Here is a 23,413-nt window from a genome sequence, read left to right on the forward strand (position 1 = left end):
AAGGCCCTGTTTAACGGCAAGGTAAAGCGATGAAAATTTTACAAATATAGTGTACATACAGTGTATAGTGTATTTTTTTTTTTTTTTTTTAGGTTGCTAGAATAGGTTTTGTTGTGTGGCCTCATCAACAGCTGTAAATTGCTTAGCTTCCATGTTGGGACTTCTGTCTGCTTCTCCAAACTGGGGAAATGCCGACCTTCATTAAGGAAAAATCTGAAAAAATCCTCTTAACAGAAATTTAATTTAACAAAATTGTGTCATGAAAAGTTACTGTAGCTAGCCAACCACACTTTGAACATCGGTGTGCATCTGTGATCACTACCATGTCCTTTACTAAACACAGCCTATGCATTCTGATCTATTGAGGCTATTGTTGGTGGAGAAATAGTACCTAGTTGATACCTCCAAGTTTCTTTGACTCTATAAGGCTGACATTTATGTTGTGTTTTAGATACCTGAAATTGTATTTGTAATAATAAACTCTGTGTTACATCACATTGTCATTAAATTTAAAAAGACACCACCAAACAAAAGCTAGAGTTTTTATTAGCGCGGATGGGTTTGTTAAAAGAACCTAATTAATAATGAAGTGGAATCCTTTCAGTTCACTTTACATCACAAAAGAAAGTGTATTCTCTATGAACCCTGCCATTGAAACTCCTCTTTACAGGAAGGAAATTAATGTTTTTTGTCCAAAGTTGACTCCTTCGCCATTTGTCATGACATCTGTTTCTATACAGAAAAAAAATGAGTGAAACGAATGAACATGTTGAGGACTGCCACAACGTTCATCTTTGGAGCTCCCACCGGTTGCAACGTTAAAGAGGTGAGATGGTTCATTTATGACAAGTGAAAGAGTCTGCCCTGGGAAACTGACACTGCTTTATGAAGATAAAGTCTCATTTGAATAAACTTCCTCCCCTACAGAGCATTTTCATATTCATGAGACTTTGAGTCTAATTGCTGTTAATTCCTGTTAAATTGATTGTGAGTTATTCACATCTCACAGAGATGCACAAGCTGTGTGTGTATGTGTGTGTGTGTGTGTGTGTCTGTCTTTGTGTGTGAGAGAATAAAGTCTAACAGATTTCCCCACAGAGTCACCTAAATCCGTTTTGATTAGATTAATTGTATCAGATGTGGTTTAAGTTAATATATGTACTTATATTCAAACAAACTGTTAAATGATGTCACTCTGGCAAGGTTGGAGTGTCAGCACTGTTTTGTCCAACACTAGTCTCGCATTGCCAGACCTTCCACCACAGCCCTGCAAAGCACTGGATGTAGGACACATTAATGTTCCCCTAAGGATGAATTGTAACAATATTGATGACCTAACCTTTTTAATTTGGCACCATCATCAAGTGAAATGTATGCAAAAATGATGACATTTCCTCAGCTAACACACCCAATTAAGATGGTGAACATGGTAAACATCGTATCTGCTAAACATCAGTAGATTAGCATTGTCATTGTGAGGATGACACATTATGCTCAAGCTTTATAATGACTTACAGCTCATTGTTTGTGCGGCCCGCAACTTTACTGCTTTGGTTCATACTCACCACATAGATATTTCCTTTAGTAGTACAGACCAAAAACAAAGCTAAAAGAGAGTGAAAATCTGAATTTCTTAAACCAGGTGGAAACAAAGCGGTACATGATTCCAAATAAATGCTGATGTTGCTCTGTAGCTGCTGTATAAATGAGCAACTTTTTTGCCAACAAGTTTGCCATATTATTTCAAAAGATCATCAAATGTTGATGTTTTGTCAACTTCTTTCTGCTACCCCCAAGGTAAAAGATGGGAAGTAACAAAGTGCCAATACTTTGTTACTGTACTGAAGTAGATTTTTCTGATATTTTTACTTTTTTTACTATTTCTTTTTGTGGCAACTAATTACTTTTACTCATTACATTTTAACACGAATATTGGTACTTTCTACTCCTTACATAAAAAAAAAACGTAGCTTGTTTTTCTTTGTTTTGCACAAGAGGTCGTCATGTCGGAGAATTGCGCGGACACGCGCCTCGCACCGGTAGCGCGCCACACGGAGAAGGAAGTGAGACACAACAAAAAGAGACTTGATGGCGCTAATGTTAGCACATAGTAGTATGGACGGCAACGTGTTTGAAAATGAAGAAAACTGAGATCCCAGAGATTTGGCAGACAAGCAGCAAGACATTCCCAATCATCCTTGGCCTTATGTGAGAGAGATATTTAAGATGTTAGGCATAAAAATGACTCCTGGCCAATGTACTCTAAAAGTATGGGGAACTTTGTCATTAATGTCTGTTTAGTAATTTATATTTAATCCTTAATTTTCTTTCCAGAAGCTATATTTGAGCAAACATACATGTAGAGTCCTTTAAATGTTAAGGGGAAGATTAAAAAAGAGATACTGGATCTGTGAGCTCTGGCAGAATCACAACTGAATTAATATCTTAGACTGCTACTCAGTTAGAATCTTATTAACCTGGAGTCCCGGTCTCTGTCACAATAATCACATATGTTTGTTTTTTTGGCCTATTGGCAGACATCCATTTAAAATGTAGCCAAAGATATATAAATAACCTTTTTTCCACGTCCACTGAAGTTTCTCAGCTTGCACTCCAGTAACATGTATGTGGTCCAGGTAGCTTTGCATAAAAAATGGTTGTCATTTGCAAGGCTACTTTTACTTTTATACTTTAAGTAAATTTCCAAGCCTGTATTTTATTACTTTTACTTGAGTAAAGAAGTTAAATCAGTACTTCTGCTTTAACCAGGGTACTGTTTGACACAAGTATCTGTACTTCTACTTAAGTACGGGAAGTTAGTACTTTTGCCATCTCTGTCTTAGGGACAAAAAATCTGTTACTGCAGGTTTGACACTCCTGTCTAAGCTGCAATGTTGACACTTTCTTCAAAGATGTGCAGAAGTATTCCACAGGGTGAAAAGTAAAACCTTTTTATACTGTTATTTGATATCCTCGAAGGAAAGCCAGGGTCATTAAAAGCTGAAATGTTTTTTTCTGCATACTGCCTCCATCTCTACGTTTCCAAATGAGTTAGATATATGGATGTCAGCTCACCCCGGAGTGTTTTGTATCCATCAGGATTTCAATAGCAAATAGAGGCTTTAGCTCTTTTAACTCCTTTGCAATTGTGCATAATCTGTGCCTGAGAGGTGAGATGAAATCTAACTGCAGAAGCCAAGTTCATTAGACTGCCATTAGTTCACTCAGCAGCCGTTGCGAGATAATGTCCTCTAATGAGCGTGTGTGCGAGGGAGGACGAGTTCTCTTCCAGCACTGTGGGCTTTGGCTTTGAGACAGACTGTAATTAACAGCGTTCTGTCCTTTTCTGTGTTATTAGCACCGCTGCCCTTTGAATGCATCAGCATGAGTAAAACAACACATCTGGTAAAGCTGCAGTGTTTTGGGAGAAGAGAGGTGAAGAGAATATTAAACAGAGAGTGTCAATGAGAGGAAGTTTCTCAGATTTTTGCATGAAACCTATTTCAGATTTTCAACATTTATTCTCTCTAAAAACTACTATGTAAGACTCTATGCAACATGTATCACAGAAGCACAACCTTTGTTTCACTAGAATATTTAACTAATGATGTCTTTGTCACTGGCCCAAGCTGATCAGATGGTAGAAGGATTTTATACTAAAGGGCCAAATGTTATGAGAGTCGAAAACAGCTTTGCCTGAGTTCAGCCCAGAGTTTGAATTGATTCAAGGATCTGGAATTCCCCCTTATTTTACTGAAATAGTCATTAGACTTATTTCCCAAACCATGAAGCCTTTTCCTTGGAAAATGTGTTTTCAGCCCCTCCTTGCCCACTGACCCCTGTGCCTGTAGTCTTGTAATCACATGAGCCTGTCTGCGCTGGCCTGTGTGCAACGATTAGAACACGTAGTCTAAAGATTTGTGTGGGAGGGGAAAAGATGGACTAGGCAAGCTTAATCAAGATTGACTGCGAGAGATTTCTCCAAGACACAGCTCACATGCTGCTACAGTCTTCAGCAAAAACCCTATCCTGGAAGTTATCCAAGTATAGTATTTCGCCATAAGTCAGATCAGGGCCGAAGTCTCACTCTAAATCATACATGCTGTTGCTGTTGTTTTACTTTGAATTTTTTGCCTCTCACAGGGAACATTTTCACTCTTGGAAGGCATTTGTTTGGTTTATCAAAACCACATTGTTCATTATAGAAGGAATAAATCAATTATGGATGGCAAACCCAGACAAAACAGGACAAAATATTGTCTTTCTGAACACACTGCACTTCCTCAGGCAAATACGAATTATACTGTGTATAATAAAGACAAAACCTATTTACACCAAAAGGAAATTGATTTAATTATGAACATGGAAAAGATAATACTGTCTTATTTTTAACACTTGGAGATTACATTGTTTGCTAATGGCTGGTAACAGCTGGAGAAGATTGCTAAAATGATGGCAGGGTGCAGGCAAACAGAAGGGAGCGTTGCATTGTCAAGCATTAGGCAAATTCTCTTCCCTCTCACGAAGTAGCTGTAGTCTGATGTCTGGGTAATTTGTTTTTTAGCTTTAAGGATTTAGTGAGAATGAAGACAACAGCTGGTGTTACAACTGCAATGTAAATATGCTGCATGTATAAAACAATTGAAGTTCAACATATCTTGTTCTTGGTAATGGTGCTGTTTAGGTTTGTATGACTTTCACGGTTTGTCATTGAACTGACTCAGATATGAGGGCAGACACTACAGCTCACTTCTGAATTCCCAAACAGGCAAGCCCTAAACCTCCAAGCAGTCGCCCCCTCCTCTAAACCTTTACCTGACTTTCACTTTCTACAACTCATTAAAAGATCATCAACAGTTGGCTCCTTCTGCCGAGTGACTGCTGCATGGTACTGAAAAAAAAATCAGTTTTATCTCCTGCCTTTGCTGGAGTCCCTGTTGTGCATGGAAGATGCAGCTGCAATACAAAGCATCTGAAAGAGATGTCAAGCTAAACTGTAACGATTTAAACCAAAACAAAGACGTCCGCAAACTCGCCAGGACCAGCTTTCACTTTCATTTCATTTTAGGTTTTGCTGAAGCTGAGCCGATAATAAAAGGGAAAACTAAAACACTGCAAACCTCTGATTGGTCAGAGAAAATCATCACTTATGCAACACAGGACCGAGGAGATTAGCCTGCCTCCCTAAGCGTAGCTCCTATGGCGCCATTTTTATGCTACCTAGCACTCACCCGCCGTTAGCATTCCATAACTGTCATTCATTTTAATGTCACTTTGACGGCAAATGACTTTACATCTGAAGTGTTTAAATACTCTTTTATTCCGATGTTTAGTTCACAACAATGTATAAAAGGCTCCATTACCTTGTACCTCATGTTATGGCTCCGCAGCAAAACTTTTTTGTAAAACAGGATAACAATTGTGTCATAACCACGCAACTTACCACACTAGCGGATTTACTGAACAGTACAGGATATGCTTGCAGGCAGTTTCAACTTACATTAGCTGTTTAAGTTTAGTCAGCAATAATTAGCCTGTGCCTATGTTATCTCCTAATATATAACTACGCTCTCTGTCTCTTTGAGAATGATTGAGAATTCACTTGGCCCAGCTACCAGAAGACTTACAACTTCCAGACAGGTTGCTCACATCACTTCTACGTCTTCAAGCTCAGTTGGAGTCTGCGCAGAAACCCAACACAGAAGGGCTTCTTATAGCCTTCATTGGTCTCCGTCATATTGTCCATTTCTTATACTGTCTATGCACAGGAAATGCTGCACAAACCCGCCACTTATAAATTGCTGAGCTACAGCCATTAGCCGCTGTAATTGTTTTAATCACTCAACTCAGATATTTTTGAATGGCAGTCTGCAAACTAACCCAAACATTTGGTAGCCGATTCAGTCTGTCATGGGAGTTCCATGTGGCGTTGCTATGAGGATGAGCTAAGAATCCCCGCCTTAACTGATAGGGTACTTATCTGCAGTGGAAAACAAAATAGAGAAAAGCACCAGGTACCAAAAGTGAGTTGAGTTGAGTCGAGCTGAACCATGCAGTGGAAATGAGGCACAGCTAGATGAACATAGTGGAGCATTTAGCAGCTAAGTAGACTGACATTTTTTCTCATGAGACCACAAATAGAACTAAAATGAGATTAAACATTGGACTTTGTGTTCGCAGGATGTATTTGTAGTCAAATGTTTGTTCATTAGTTTAATATATGAAGGTGATGATGTGTCATTGCAGCTTAAATTTGTTTGGAAATAAAACTTAAATCAGGAACTTAACCTTGCTAAGATTAAATCAGCATGAAAGCCTGTTTTCATACGGCAACAAATAAGTGCTTATCAAGGTGAGTGAGCAATAGGCCTAAATAAAATATCAAGAAAGATAAAAATGTTAATTTTGCAAATGATTAGAGGCAATTAGAAATTGTCAGTGCATACAAATGATTGTATCCTGATGAAAACACAATGTTCTACCTGGAAGCCTATTTCTTTCTGTCTTCCCATATCTCACTCCTCTCACTCCACCAAGGTCTTCCAATCTGACCTGTGAACCTCAGTGGAAATGATGCCAGTCCCTGTGGACCACCACGGCAGAAAATAGCGCGCACACATACACACACACACACACCCACCAGGAACTCCACAGCTCCATATTATTTATTCAAGCCTTCTACCCGTTTCTCTGCAAAAGATAACTACAGCGAACAGGGGCTGTAGATGGAATTTTCTCCCCATACCCCGCACACACATCCACACACACAGACCGGAAAACATCTGACCTTGTCCCAGAGCAGTCTCCAACGTGAATTTTAAACATGTGCCCTCTTCACCCAGACTTAAATGGCCCCCTCAAATATCTTTAAAAATAATTCAACACATTGTCATATAACAGTAGCCTCAAGCCAAAATAGATGATGTGTTCCTTGCGGTATTTCCCGGAGTATTGATCAAAACTGTCAAATTCTTTGGCTGCATGCCTGGCCTTGTTGGAATGAAAAAATATCACCAAAAAGAGGGACGTCCATTTGCATCCGTCAGAACAAACTAATGGAATAACATGTTTTATTAATGTTTGTTGTGCATGTTTGTAAGCATGTGCAAATGCAGGCATATGTTAAAGAGGGAAAATTGAAGCTACTGTACACTAACACCAGCACCTCAGCGACAAGTTTACATTGGCCAGGTTTTGACAGAAATGAGAAAGTCAGCCTTCTAACCGTCAAACTGATGTCAGGAGTAAAATTGCCTACCAGCCATTCTCATTGCTTTCTTCCTGTCTCTTCCTCTCAGCAGCACACTAGTACTCATTTAGAGAGAAGCCTCTTATTTGAGCACTTTGTTGTAGATCAAAGTAGTGAAAGCACGACACGTTTGAAGCTCTCCTGTCCCAGTTCTTTGCTGTAGGACTGCACAGTTCATCCTGGCTACCTATGGCCATATTTCTTTTTTTTTGGTCCGTCTTGTTCTGATGTTTGGCTTAACTGAACTCAGTGAATAACATGTTACATCAGTAATGCATCAGTGCTACACATGGCATAAATGGAGGTAAATGAAAAGTAATAAAAGAGTTTAGCGTGTGAACCAATTGTTTACAACATTGTCTTAAAGGCGTTGGGAGTATTTGGTTTAAGCAATCAGTAGTTTTTCTTCTTATCTCTGGTCCGGCCCTCAGGGTCACATCCTGTGTTCTCACTCAGCTTTCATGATAAGCACATGAAAGACAGAAATATTTAAACAGAAATGCTAAAACAGCACTTTGGATGCAAATAGTTTAACAAAGAAACTGAAGCAAAACCACTCTAAGCATAATTTTTCTAACAATATGTATGAATTAATAAATGCTTAAACACATGACAAAGATGTTATCTAAAATTCCATGAGGTATTTTCATCCATTTGTGTCCATGTTTCATGAGAGTTCATGTAGACAGAAAGGAAGTAAATGGTGACACTGTGTGGTTGTAACATGTAAGTGAAGGTTGTAGAATCAAGATGACCAGCACTGGAAGAAGTATTCAGAGTAAAGCGTTTAAGTAAAATTCTTGTATTCACTAGTTTTTTTTAAAGTAAAATGAAATGAAGTATTAGCAGCTAAATGTACTTAAGTATAAAAATTAGCTCATTATTCATACTGGACCCTTTGTATTATTAGTTATACATATATTGTTACCACTTTATAATTCAGCACTATAGTATCAAAGGGTTATTAACACATGTTTTAGTTGATAAAAGATTAATTGTATGTTATATAAATCAGTTATTAAGAAGAACTTTTGGCTTTCCAGGTGGTGGAAAATACTCTAGCACTACACTTGCTCTATAATTAATCAATCTTTGATTCCTTACTTTCTAATAAGTCACATATCTAATTAATAATAAATGGTCATGGGTTTTACATTTTCTAAGCTGTGAGTGAAAGTTGGTAAGTCACCCATAATTATTAATGTTGGTTTTCAAATCACTGATGAAGGGTTCTTTCAATAATCTATCAAGTCTGCGGTTGTTGATGTTAATAAATAGTTAATAAATCAATAGATTCTGGTCCAGATTATTTGCCGTAAAATTGGCAATGTCTGGTGGATTAATAAATAGAAAACTGTTTCAATTTCACCATCAATTTAAAATGTGAACTAACTTAAAATGGAAATAGTTGAGTAGAAGTTGCGCAATTCTTTACTTGAGGAAATGTACTTTGCACCAGTGCATGGAATATATTTGGTAAGGTTTTAAAGCTGGTAGTGTGTGCTAAAAGGACTTGTGTCTGTACAATTTAAATATTAAATTTGCTTTCATAGGTGCTTCAGTCTCTGGTCATGTAGTCTATATCCAGGACATTCCACTTCTGGGACTGATGTCACTCTTTTAGGCCGGATGTCCGTTACTTTCCACTTTCTTTGTGTTGGAATTTTAAACTCTGGTTGATTTATGAAGACTATGGTTAACTGCTCCTCAGATCTCTGCAGGGTAAATCCAGACAGCTAGCTAGACTATATGCCCAATCTGAGTTTTCTCTGCACAACTAAAAAAAAATTTGAACATACACATGTTCCACAAAACAAGTTGTTTCCCTAGGCTACTTTGCCGTGGCATCGTGGCTCTGTCCGGGGCTAAGCGACAATTGTACTACGGTGGCCGACAGGGGCAAACGCACTGCAACTTAATGAAACACATGCAAATGGACCAAACACAAGCAAATTAAGAACATATCTTCATGAATATGACAACACATGCACAGAATTTAACAACCACGCTGCAAATACACACAACACAGACGCGCTGCAAATATACAAAAGATGGAAAAGAAACACATACAATCCCCGAAAAAAAATAAAAAACACTGCATATTACACAACGGAAGTTCTCCAGGCCTGTAGGGGGAGCGCTAAGTGGAACAGTTTGATTTTCCACCCCATGGGGAGAGAGCGCTCTGTCTTTTTAGTACCATGAGTTTACAGACATGTCTCTGTTGATTGAGTATCACCTGTGACCTGAGCCAATAAACTAGACCCACACACAACCCCAAACAAGAGAAAACATATCTCAAACATAGACTTAATATTTACAGTCTATGATCTCAAAGCAGTTGCACACTGTTACACAACTTAAATTGAACTGCCCTCTCTCTCTCTCAGAGAGGTTGAAAACCAAGCTGTTCCACTTACGCTCCTCCTAGAGGCCTGGAGAACTTCCATTGTGTAATATGGATGCAGTGTTTTTTTTTGTTGTTGCATTTTTGGCTTTTTTTTGCATTGTTTGTGTATTTGCAGCGCATTTGTGTATTTGGTTGTGTTGTGTGTATTTGGAGCGTGTTTGCTAAATATTGTGCATGTCTGGTCAAATTAATGAAGACGTTTTCTTAATTTGCTTGTGTTTCGTTAAGTTGCAGTGCGTTTGCCCCTGTTGGCCACCGTAGGGACCCTCCTCCGCAGCGCTGTGCAGAAAGGTCAGGCAAAGTATGTAAGATTCCACTTGCCCAGGAGATGGCAGCACATGAGTAATTTTCAATGGGCCCTTTAACAAGGACATGATCCACCACTATTACAAACCTATTACTGATTTCACATGTCACCAAATGAATGTGAAGATGGATGTGAATGTCCTGCAATTCATTCTTATTTGAAATCCAATGTTTTTACTTCGTAATATAGGAGCCACACACAGATGCTTTATTTAATTTTTAATTTAGTTACACTGATAATGTTGTATGAATGACAACAGATGTGACTGTGCAAGCCTTTGAGAGGTAGACACACAGCTGGTTATTGGATGTTTGCAATATGCCACCGTTTGAGATGTAAGACAATACACCAATGCATAAAATGATACTGTATGAGGTGTCAAATACACATCGTTAGCAGGCGTTTCAGCAAACACAATGATAGACAACAGTGCATAGTTGTGCAGTCTTTTCACATAGCTATAAAGAAACATGAACGTTTGAATAATTGTTAGACTTTATCACAAATTTAATTTAGTCTTTTGTAATGATCTTCAAGTTTTGAAAAAGGTGCATGACAAAAGATTAAATACAGTCAACAGCTTCTTAGAGTTTCGAATGGAGGTTTTCTCTAAAGGTCACCCAGTTAGAGAAAATAATAATGGACCTGGCAAAAATCTGTCAAACAGGAGGCTCCTTCTCTTCTGAGTTTGTAGAACATGATATGACATTAATGCAGCAGTTACAATGATTCTGGGCAGTAAACGCTCAGCTGTGAGTAGTTATATGTGTTTGCCCAAAAGTATCACCAGCTGCAATATGTCAGAATCGGCTTCTCTCATAGATGTGGATTAAAATACGTCGACTGAACGAAACCACTGGAAATGAAGGGATGCAAGAGCCCCCCAGTGGATGAAAGCGGAACACCACCAGCAGTGTGGAACATCACATTCCCAGAGCTGAAAGTGGGGAAAGTTTGGTGGAAGCTGGCGGGGCTTGGCCCACAGGTAGGCGGGTTTGGACTGACGTTGACCAGGGAGTTTGAGCCGGCCTGTAAGGTGCTGTCTGCCCCAGGGTTCTGCTTTTTCCATTTTGTCCTCCTGTTCTGGAACCAGATTTTCACCTGGGTTTCGGTCAGACTCAAGGACAAAGCCAGGTTTAGTCTCTCGCACACAGACAGGTACCGGGTCGCGCGGAACTTGTTTTCCAGAGCCACCAGTTGCTCGTACGTGAACGCTGTTCTGGCACGCCGTGGTTTGGCACAGGCCTGGTCCGAACGCCGCCGCTTGTGAGGGGAGGGGTCCTGCAGGGTGGCAGTTGACTCTCCCTCATCCTGCTCCGCGGTGAGACAAGGCTCTGTTTCAGCCGGTGGGGAGAGCAAAAGGGGGTCAGCAACAACCGCATGATGCCTGGAGGCTGCAGGGTGTTCATCATCTTCCCCTGAAAACAAAAGAAATAGTTGGTTCACATCCTGCAAACATCGAATCTGCAACAAATTTAGCATCTGGACAGTGTAAGGACTAGCTAGATTTGAGGTATATTAATTCCTTTTCCAGTCCTTGGGGTACTTATCCACGTTGTAGGCTTACGGGTGAAACTGTACATGCCCTATTCATATTCGGTTCATGTTGAAGGATAACATTTATTTTAAGATTGGGAACACTTTCGGTGCTTTTCACTCAGATGACAACAATATTGAACATCAAGGCTTGGCTTCCCTGGTGGTTCTTAAAAATGTAACTGATTGACTGCAAGGGGATTTCTTTTTACAGTATTAAACTATACTTTTGAAGATTTTGTTTTTCCATAAAAAAATAAAAAGTAGAATGATAGTGATAGTTGTACCGTTTGGTGTGTCTACGTACATTAAAAAAACTAAAAACTGGTTAAAAGGTATAACTTGACGTGGTGCTGAAAGGACAGCTCCCGACAAGACCGACGTCAAGTAGCAAATCTCAAAGCTGAAGGCCCACCTTCACCTGCCTAAGATATGTGTCTTCATTGTGTAGAAATGTGCCCCTTAGTCCTCTTTGAACCGCAGTTTAAATACCAAACACAGAAGGCCCAGAAGTTTACATCTGTACAGCGTTTGATTTGGATCCTGAGCTCGCTCGAGCGGAACAGAGCATAGATCCAGAGGAGAGGGGGAGACTTGGTCTCTAATCCTTAAATAATTTATAAACCACACAGCGCATCAAATGTCATGTTGCGGAAAGAAATCCCGTCTAAATCCCGCAACGCCACCTCAGCCGTGACGTGCTAATGGAGTTTCATATTTGCTGGTGGATCGTTAAATGTCATCTATTTAAAGGGAAGTTTTAATCGAACGATATTTAGGATCAGACATGGCTGGGGTGTGAAGTTTGTACCTGCAAGGTGCTGGAGGGAGATATGCAGGATGCAGTAATGGGATATCGATCAAAGCGCGCAGAGGCATCCTCAATGGGACGATTTAAACAATTATCTAGCCTGCCTGTCCCAGTGCCAATCACACGCCGGGGCTCTGGGAGCAAGCCTTTGTGGCTGCCTTGAAAGGAAACGCAGTCTTAGAAATTGAGGGAAGGTCATACAGAGATGACATTAAATCTGATAGAAAATACCGTCTCACGTGTTGATGTTTTGTTTAGTCACGGAGAAAAAAAGTTTGTATTCTACGATATCACAAGAAATATTTATTTTATTCATGCATTTTTATTTTACAATATTAAGATGTGAGAGCATAGGGATGCGTATTTGTTAAAGTCTGGGTGTTTTGAAATAAATGACACGTGCAATACAGAAAACAAGACCAAATATTACAAAATGGCGTTTGATCCAAAGGAATATGTTCTGAAATGGTTTGTTTTCTCTACCTGCTTTCGTGAGCTCAACTCTGAAGTCTTCAGCTGCAGTGGTGTCCGAGTCCAAACTTATTCCCTCTTCATGAGGCACAGGGAACTTTTCCTTGACGATCGAAAGTTCGTTTCCCCTTTTGCTGTTGAATTTGTTCGGATCCAATATATCAATTATAGAAAAGGAAATCTTATGACTGGACATCATAGTCACCCCACTGTCCTTGGGGTCCAGCATCCTTTTATAAAAGAAGCACCTTGAAAGAAGGAACGGACTGACGTGCGTAATTACGCGTGTGCATAAAAACTTCTCATAGTTTAGCCTACTTCTTATCTTCAAGTTTCATCAAACTGGAATAGTGGTGATGATCCCTTGGTGTGTGGACTCTGCTCCTCAGCTTCTGCCTGTCAGTCTTGCAGCGTGAATGAGATGACCAGCGCGCGGTCTTTAAAGCGTCTGCCCCCCCGTCTCTCCACCAGACACGTCACACAAACACTATTAGTGTTTCACGCGACCACCTCATAGGCTCAAAGCATTTGTCGATAAACACCCATATCATTAAATTCAATAATCCACGACCTGAAAGTAAATTGGGCACAGATGGCACTAGATTTATATCAGGGTTCTTCCCAAATTGGACTCTTTTAGAGGTGATACTGTTAGGAAGGAGCTTTTCAACATTGGAGGCATCAGTTATAATTAAGCACAGATGTTAGATGTGCAATAAGTGAATAAAAAAACACCTTGATATCTACTTATATTGTATCCAGGTGATATATAGGTGTTGATGTAAGTAGGAGCACACCGATGATGGCTATTTCCAGGTATTATAAATATACTGTGTTTCATTAATACCTAACATGCTGATGCAACTTAAATTGGCTTAAATGAAAACAAATGGATACAATTGAAGGTAACTAATAGCATCCTACATACTTCATAAGTTTTGCTTATTCATAATTGTACGTGTTTTCTGTTATTCATTTTATAAATCTTGGTTATTGTTGTTTTTTTTCTTCATATTATTCCAAGTATTGCAATTTCAGTATCTTTTCCTTACATTACATTACACTGCAACAGCTTTCTTCCAAATTTTTGGCATAGAATACCGGCCACCGCCCCATTTGCTTGACAACCTATACCAAATGACAGTAACTTCTATTTGCTTATTAGAGAAAACAAACTATGGATGTGTGTTTTGGACAGACTAAAATGATCCATGAGGAATCCCTATAAAGCCTCCTAAGCTAAATCGCAGGCACATAATGAATAAGGTGGATTGTTTTCTCACCTGAGGTGATAGATTTATATTCACAAACAGACGGCTTCCTAATCTCTGCTATTAGTATTCAATATAAAGTGACATAGAGTTGTTTAAAGCTTGATGCCTTGTGATGGCTAAAATGGTGAAACCAGCACAGGATCAATATTCTCAGCAGGTGTCCAATACAGATAAAACCTGATGGCTACAGACAGTCATTTTGGAAACTGGAAAGCCAAACCAGTAACTGCAACAGCACAGCAGCTTCCTTCCTGAAGAACTTGCATCTTCAGTGAATGTGTTTCCCACAATTTGATAATAGTAATTTGTATTTTTGATGGATTCGCATAGGTTCAAATTGGTGGTCAAAATGTAATTTTTTCTAAGAATAGCTGCGGTTTGGTGTTACTCTTTAAAAAACATTAACATATTTTACCATACCATTTACCTAAGCCTGTGAGGTCTACTTTGTGTGTGGATGAGACAGATGCCATTTCTCTGTCTGTAGTTCTGTCTGGTGTTAGTGACATGGGGGATCCAATCATGTTTACACAATGTTAACACACTGAAATTCCTTCCTACACAATTTCCTGTGTTACTTATACAGTTCAGGGTGGTTAATCTGCTACATGGAGGTTTCATTGCAACCCCAGTCACAGTTTTGCTGCACTGACATGGTGTGCAGTAGTTACATAGTCAAACATTTGTGAAAGCCGCCCCTACAAGGTGCCTTCGTGTCTGCATTTGCATGTGTATGGCACTTGCACGGCTATTATTGTATGCCCTCCATATGAATAGAGCCCACTGCACACTGGAGGTTTACAACTTCCTACGAGAAAGCGCAGTAGCTGGTCATCTGTTTGTGTGGGTCAGCAGGACAAAGGGATGGGCAAGAGGACAAAGAGGCCCTCAGGTAGACTTCAGAGAGCGGGAACAACAGCTGGAGCAGCTCTGAGTCTGTAAGGGCCAGAGCAAGACTTTAGAGAGGACAAGTGTTCCCTGTCAGACACCACAGGGTGCCAGAGAGACACACTTCCATCCAAGACCCCCCTCTAAGGTCAATAAAGTCATCACTTCACAGGGAGGCTACCCCCAGTCTGCTAAACCTCAGATAATTTGTCTAATGGCAGTAGCAGCATCGTGAGCTGTGGTTCAACTCACAGACTTTACCTCCACTGTCTCTCCAACTCTCCTGTAAAGTGGGACTCAAACAAAGGGTCAGCAAGTGTCTGGTGAATCATTAAGCAAAGCTGAGAGATCTTCCCTGCCAGATTCCTAAACTTTGTAGTTGGATTTTCTACCTTCCTTTCCCAGCATGATATGAGTATCAGCTTGCAAAAACCTCTTAGACTTTTTTAGTATTTTATTTTCCGAATCAACATCATCCTTTTCACAGCATCTTGGATGCAGCACTTGCAACTGATCAAGGTGCCTTTGACCAATAACAAAGAATTCTAAATGATAGAATGATGGATTTCAAATGAAACACAGCTTCGGTCTTTGCGAGTGGATTTTTATACTGTGTTAAGATGAAATCAAGCATGTTACCTATAGTATCATACGGACAATTGTCAGCAAGTTGTGGTCATTTGAGTGCTGGATCTAACATGTCACACTACTTTTGAGCTATGTTTCTACTTTATCTACACTCAGAGTAGTTGGCATCGATGTGGGCTATTGTAGATCAATACAGTAAAATGTTCCCTAACAAACATGAAGCTTCCCTCATATGCCAGATCTCCTGTCTGCACTGCATGTCTACATGTTTTGTTGCCAGGCCTCTTTTCAGTTAGACCTCTGTGTTGGGTTGACTCTCTCTAACAACAAGGTCAGTGGCATTGCCCAGTAATTGTCCTAACGGCCTGTATACCTGTTGGGTGGAGGCGAGTAATGAGAGTTTTTCATTATGGGTGGGACGGGTGAGTGCGCCTGGCAGATGCTGACAGGCAGCAGATGTGTAAAGTTGGGGGTGATTTGTAAAGGGGTCAACTGCATCACAGAGGAGACGGAGGGCGATGTGGTGTGGGGTAAATTATGCTGATGGACACTGTCAGTCATACTGCACCCCTGTCACAACAAGGTAAAGGTCAGTTCAAATGTTGTTGTTGTCAACTAACGACCAGCAGCAAAGTGTGAAAACTTTCTGCCACCTACTGACTGGAGAGAGAGAAAAAAATCAGGAGAAACAGAGGACAACGCTGAAGTCCTTTTATGTTTCCATGTCATTGTTGTGGCGACATTGTTGTGGAGACTGTGCAAGAGGAAAACGATGATTTGTGCTGAAACGCTTCTCATTAATGACACACACAATATTCATTAGTTTCCTCAGGCATTCACATGGCTTTGCAGGTACACATGGATTCAGGGATCAATGGAAATCATGAGATAGCTGTGGGTGATGCACATAAGGATCGGAACAGATCTAATTTCTATGCCTTAACCTCGGGCTTACTTTTAATTGTATAACAGCAGACAGTAATGGTGTGATACACGAGAAAATCATGAAGACCATTAAATGCTAATAGTATGCATTCTTCTTTGTGCAAAACAATTAGGTGACAAAAACACCATTTTGTCTTCCATGGCACAAGGACTGGCTACTTAGCTATCTTGGCCTAATGCCTTAGCCAGACCTTTAGATTGTTCTGTCTCTAAATTAGGCTACACAGATATTTTGGCCTGTCCTCTTCACACAAAAAACTATTACAGCGGGCACCGGGACATTAGAGTAATGGACAGTGTAGATATAATCGAAAACAAAGCTGCAGCTGCCTGTTTTCCACAAGTCTTAGGCCTGCTAGTGACTCGGTGGTCTCTGGCATCTGCACAGAGCGCACTGTCACTCAACTTGAGCATTGATTAGCCATTGTTCTGAGAAGGTCACATCATAATTCATTAACAATAATTAGTCCCGCGGTACCACCTGCACTCCTTCTCTCGATTGCCCTGTTAAATTACGAGCAACCATCACGGTTCACTTGTGAAACAATGAAGATGTATCCGCAACGCAAAGGCAAGAGCTATTAGTTACATTATTTAAATGGACCCGTTTAAACCTGGGGAGCTGTCTTTATGAAGGGCAATTAGGCACTAACCATAATTGATAATTCGTGCTAATTACAATTAGGAAATATAAATAGTGGGTATAAGATTAATCATCATTGCGATTAAGCGAGGAGCAGCCCCAGTGCAGGCTGGGTAGGTGTGATGGAAAGCAATGGATTGTGCCCCATTCATCTCCATTTAGTGCTGAAACAGATTGTGTTTGTCCCTGTATATTTCTCCATTGACTATTATCTCTTTTTTGTTTCTGTGCCCTTGCCAAATGGTTCACTAGGTTATGAAACTGTGAGGCTGCGGAATGAGAGCACAGTGGCTCATGTTACTGGGAAGACTGGTTTCTCTTCATCCACTCCCAGTCTGAAATGACGACATTAAAGCCTGTCAGAGGGGCGCATTTTACTACTGAGCAACATTTCCAGCAGTTTATATTTAAATTTACTTTTTCTTGTCCAGTTCAGATTTGTCCAATCATCAGTATGAATTTGGTAGTTTTAATTTTAATATATATATGTTAAATTGTTATTCCTTTCTAGTTAAAGTAGAGAAGGCATTTTTCTGAAGATTTGTTTATTTAAGTTAAGAGTAGGTGTTTTTGATGCTATTGCAACAAGATACATTCTTAATTGAGGCTGTTTTTATACTGCACATGTCCAAGAAGACCACTTGCTGTAGCTCACAATGATCAGAAATATAATATATCAGATTTATTTATTCAATGAAATATTTATGAATGTGAGATGTTGATGTAGAGGTGTAACAAAGCATATTGAAGGTTAAAAAAAGCCAGAAATTCTCCGAAACGCACAAAGAGGAATTCAAGCTACTAAACATTTTATTCTTTTGCGCCTTTAATTCGACTAACTCATGAGTATGCTGTTTCAGTGTTTCTAGTTTTATTATTATAGTAGTTAAGTTTATACAAAATACAATAATCATTTGGGTTAGTTTAATTTTTCTGTGAAGACCCTCATTCTCGCAGAGCAGCCTGTCACATCTCTGATCAAATCTTGGTCCTCCACCTCCACCTAATTAGATGACGGTTCTCCCTATGTCACCTCATCTGACCTCGGCCCCAGGAATGAAGATCTATGTTCTAGTCCAGCACATTCACTTGCTTTTTAGCACACAATGATAATGTAATGTGACACAATAAGATGTAACCAAGTGATTCCGAATACATCTTGTCTTTTTGGTATGCAACTGTTAAATGTAAACTACATATAATTTATCAATATGCTAAGAGAGGAAGCCGTTTTGAGCTACCCAGGCATGTGAGTATCTGCAATCTAAACAACTGCATTGATAAGTCAATATACACATCAATTGCCTGACAGCGTCTTTGGTCTAAAAAGAGACAACAGTCTGAATTAATTACAAATACAAAGCTGTCTTAGCTGAGCAAACAAACGAATGGAAATGACCAGACAGGCCTCCGCGGTAGGTGTGTGGCCATGTAGACACAGATGTGGGCCCATAAGACTTTATTGCTTTATTCACAAGGGATTTGAATTAATCATTGGTGTTAGTTTCTATGATTGTAGAAGAGAGACAAAAAGAGGAAGATATAGTCAAGGGTTTCGGTAAATGTGGTGAAACAAAGGGACGGGGAACTATTCATGGTAATGAGGAGCAGGTCCTACACATTAAACGCTATCCTCCGTCCAGCAGACCCAAAATCAACCCTCACACTCCTTTCCCCTGAGCCCAGAGGTGCATTCATTACCATGTTCTATCTACTATGTACAGCATCTTGCTTCTAATCTTTTTTAATCAGTATTATGTAGCTGTTATGTATGATAAGAAAATGGTACAAAATAGCAGAATATGTTTTATCTATGTTTTATAATCTAAAACCATTTATTATTCTAAAAAAATAAATAATTTGATGGTTAAGTGAGGGATATTCTGTTTTAGTTCAATCTAAAATTAAAGGCTGATGTTGTCGCTTTCTGTCACATAGAGTCAAACACATAGGCAAAAATGCTTCCTCTCTTCGGATCTCTCACGTTGTGGTCTTCAAATGGGGCCCTGCACCATCCGGCCCCCACTAGCACCAGGCGGGTAATTGCTACAGTGAGAGCTAGATCAGTCAGGCTTCTCTAATCAATAAAGTCTTCATCAGCCATTTCCCCTGATGATTCTCCCTCATTTCTCCCTTAATTGTTCTTTTCATCAAACAAGGTCTGTGCCTTGAGCATGTGTGTGTGTCTTTGTATGTTTGTGTGCTCCCAGGAGCTCATGCTTCAGTCCTCCCTCTCAATGGACTGAGACTAACAGATTGCTGATGGAAGTTGGGCCGAAAGCAGCGGAGGGAACCTTTGCCTCCTATAACTAGACTGTGACCTCCATGGGAGAAGGATTACTGTGATCCTGGCTCAAGCTTCTCCAGAGCAGCTTTACTTCTGACACTGAGCACGACCACTGACTCACATACAAACCTTCATATGTTGAGGCCTTCAGCTCAGCTGTGTTGTACTTTAACCCTGCACAATAAAAAGGAATGTTGTTTCAACTATGATGAAGATAACTAAGATCCAACATGCTCTTTAGGAACCTTAGATTCATCGTGATCAGCTATATATATATATATATTTTTTTACAAATGCACTGGTACGTGTAGAGAGCATTTTTTAAAGTGTCTGTCCACCTGGATTATAGAAAAAAAATGTTCATTCAACTCTTTAAAAAGTCATATCAGCCATTTTTTAAAATCATTTTGAGCACCTTTAGTTACCCAATAAAGTGTCTCATATTTTAAGCATAATTTTCTTCATTGGTCGGTGTGATTTTAAAATATCATACTGTAAACAATACAATGGTCAGTGTTCATAGTTGTCTCTGTGGTTCTGTAACCTTCATCCCTAAGACTGTTTTGGTCCATGACTGCCTAAGAATCGGAAATGATTGGGGCATAATTGTGCTGGTAAAACGGTGAGAGTCCTCTCTTATCCCCGGGGGAGGAGTTGCTGTCTTTCACAAGACGTCCGTCCTGGCTGTCTAGCTCTGCAGGCATCACTGCCCATGTTGAGCATGCAGCAGTCAAACGACCAACTCTGGTGCAGAGGAGTGTAAAAGTGTGTGTGTGTGTGTGTGTGTGTGTGTGTGTGTGTGTGTGTGTGTGTGTGTGTGTGTGTATCTTTACCTTTTTACATTATGACCTATAGAGTCACTATAGTTCATACAGTTCTAATTAACATGAAAGTAAATCCAGAAATGAAAATGCTGTCAAAAAGCTTTCAAAGAAGGTCAAAGAGTTTACAGATTTTCAGAAGTCAATGCACATTAAGAATTCTTCATTGAATACTCAAAATTACATCTCGTAAAATAACCAATAACTCTGGCAACTGAACTGGAGATCATCTGCTAGGGTGGACTGTGGATCATTAACTGCTCTTAATAAGATATGACTAGCCCTGGAATTAAAAGGAACTGCCATCACTTTAACCTTATTGATTTCACACTTGCAGTACAAAATAGGGAATACAGAATTAAAAAGTCACTGCCAAAATACTTTTTTGTTCACTATGACAGATGTACCAGCTCTGATTCTGTGTCATCAGCATTATTCACCCGCACCCCCCATACACAAATTATACTTACTAAATACACAAGAGCCACATTCTGAGACAGTAGGTTTTATAATTGTTATTGTGATTATTAATTGCCTAAAAATGTATATGTAACACTAAAATCCATTCCCTACTTTACAGAATATCAATTTAAGATCCACACTCAACAAAGTATCCATCACTATTTAAATGATTTGATGATTATTACCCTGTCTTATTTTATCTTGTATTTTCCATATAAAGCAATTATTACAAATAAAAACGACACACCTTGATTGAGACTTGTACTTTTGTTTTAATCATTATGATTCAACTGAGTTTGAAACAAACCTGTACAAAACCTGAATTCTTGAATAATTGCATAGCACTGTATGAGATGGTACATATATATTACAAAAGAAAAGCGGCTAATTTTGAAATTAGAACACACACACAGATAGGATTAATGTTGCAGTGGCACTCTGCCATAACAATAAATACGGTCTTGATTAATCTGTCCTGTATTATGATTTATAGACGCTTTAGGGTTGTTGACTTACAGGGCTTTATGGAGAAAATTAGATTTGAGTTGTCTAACAGCCGGGCCACTCATCTCCTCAGTAAACTGCCATAGATTGTGCCGCCGTGGGTTTTATCGACATATCCCATTACTGAAGTCTTCACGTTTTATGACTATTTCCATAAATTCTCTCGGGGACAATCTCCACTCTCTGCGGGGCTGATGGAAAGATCATCTCAGGGCTGTCGTTTGACGCTCCAACACCTTCTCACATCCACATTTATATACACACACACATTCATCTTCAGTATATACTATGAGCTGTGTGGCTCAGTCCCTTCCCTCTCTCTATCTCAAGATCAGAGATGCTCCCGTTGCTCAGTGATGGAAATGATTCAGACTCTCCCAGACATCAAGGGAGAGAGGACGCAGAGTGCTGAATGAGTTTACAGATGATGGGAGTCTTAGTTCAGGTCAATCTGTATTTACAGCTCAATCACTTAACAGAGCAGGTCTCTCTATTATACCTCTATCTATCTAGGTGGCTGACAGTCAGCGGCAAATAGGGCCATGTAAGGGACAAGGAGGGCAACTGATAAGACCTCTGGGCCTAAGCAAGCACTCTCAGGGGGGGTTGCACCATTTTCATCCCATCCCCATTCCACCATTACTCCATTCATGGCAACTAGTTATTCATCAATTATAGTCCCTGCCCTTAATTAAAACAGGATGCACTGGTAAGGCTTAATTGGATGTAACCAGTTTCCACCAGTAGTTTTCTGTTTCTTGTCTATGGGGAATTGGTTTATTTGGGGGGAAAAAACTGCCAAATGTAATTAGTCCAGTTTGTCTCAGTTAAAGGAAAATGTGTAGGATTTAGTGGCATCTAGCGGTGAGGTTGCAGATTGCAACTAACTGAATACCTCTTACCTCACCTCTCCATAAGAAAGCGTGTGCGAGAACCTACGGGGGCCTTCAGGTAAAAAAGAAAGGCCCTCTATCGAGCCAGTGTCTGGTTTGTCCTTTCTGGGCTACTGTTGATGTGCATGGTGGTGTAACATGGTGGGCTCCGTGGATGAAGACCTACCTCCTGAGTAGATATGAAGAGCTCGGGCACCCAGATAGCTCAGTTGGCAGAACAGGACCTAAGGCCCTTTGCTGCATGTTATTCCCTTTCTCTCTCCCCTTTCATGTCTTCATCTATCCTGTCAACGATAAAGGCCGAAAACGCCAAATAAAATAAAGATATATGAGGGGTATGAGGATATGAGGAGCTCATTCTAAACAAATGAACCAACGATTCGTAGTTTCAGGTGATTAAACACTAATAGAAACATAGTAATCAACATAGTTAGGAATATTATGTTGTATATGTTGTATAGTATTTGATATATATTTTCTATCAAATACTTAACATTTGTTAAGATCAAAGAAAAAATCTCCTTAGCCTCTAATGGCAAACAAGATTTCTGCTCACATCATTGAAAATAATTTTATTTAAAAAATTTAACAAAGTAGGACATTTAGCATATTTTGTCTACAAGATATTTTTCTCAAAACCTGGACAAAAAAAAAAAAAAACTATCAGTGTGGTAGGACACCTTTGAAGGTAAGTGTCTGTGTCTGTTTGTGATTTGTTTCTGTGTCAGAAGAGGGAGCAGTGACCTAAGAGATCTCACACTGAACATGCATCAGTTTCTCTGAAAGGTTTGCATGTGTTTTGTGATTAATAAATAACAGAAATAATTGACTGTTAAACTACTTTTCAATAATATGATTATATAAGTACATGCTTGTGACGTTCAGTGCGGCAACAACACACCAACGTATCATAAAATAACCTTTTATTTTATGAACCCTAAAACTCTCACTCACACAAATACTATTGAGGGAGAGTCAAAGACACTATGTAACATAACTAAAACATGTCTGTGCAGTTGGGAGATATACGTATAAACACATTGAACTCATCGTGCACATTTAACAGAGGAATGGTGCCATCTGCTGGCTCTGCACTGTAATGAAGTGCAACAGAGTGAGCTGACTGGAGTGTTTTCCAACAAATTACATATTTTTTTATGATGGACTTTATTATTTTGGTGACTGGATTTAGCACTTACATGCTCAGAGTAAGATACAGTCATGAAACTGGCCTGGATCAAATATTGCAAAAATGTTTTTTTGTGTGTTGTGTGTGTGTGTGTGTGTGTGTGTGTGTGTGTGTGTGTGTGTGCTTGAATGCCTT

The 23,413-nt window shown here is 39.6% G+C and overlaps 1 protein-coding gene across 1 annotated transcript; it reads right to left on the reverse strand.

Moving 5' to 3' along the window:
- Window positions 1-10,213: 10,213 nt before the first annotated feature.
- Window positions 10,214-13,170, reverse strand: nkx1.2la (NK1 transcription factor related 2-like,a). Its single transcript, XM_034898610.1, has 2 exons — window positions 12,797-13,170; window positions 10,214-11,384 (listed from the first exon to the last, which is right to left on the reverse strand). Exons 1-2 carry the CDS (start codon window positions 13,011-13,013, stop codon window positions 10,783-10,785), a joined length of 819 nt encoding a protein of 272 aa, XP_034754501.1. The 5' UTR covers window positions 13,014-13,170; the 3' UTR covers window positions 10,214-10,782.
- Between the last annotated feature and the right edge of the window lie 10,243 nt (window positions 13,171-23,413).

Source organism: Etheostoma cragini, chromosome 17 (assembly GCF_013103735.1).
Source record: "Etheostoma cragini isolate CJK2018 chromosome 17, CSU_Ecrag_1.0, whole genome shotgun sequence".
Lineage (NCBI taxonomy): Eukaryota > Metazoa > Chordata > Actinopteri > Perciformes > Percidae > Etheostoma > Etheostoma cragini.

Coding starts and splice junctions, on each gene's coding strand:
- nkx1.2la (XM_034898610.1), bottom strand. CDS start 13,013: ATGCTGGACCCCAAGGACAGTGGGGTGACTATGATGTCCAGTCATAAG. Junction 11,385..12,796: donor AGTTGAGCTCACGAAAGCAG/GTAGAGAAAACA, acceptor TTTTGTTTTCAG/GGGAAGATGATGAACACCCT.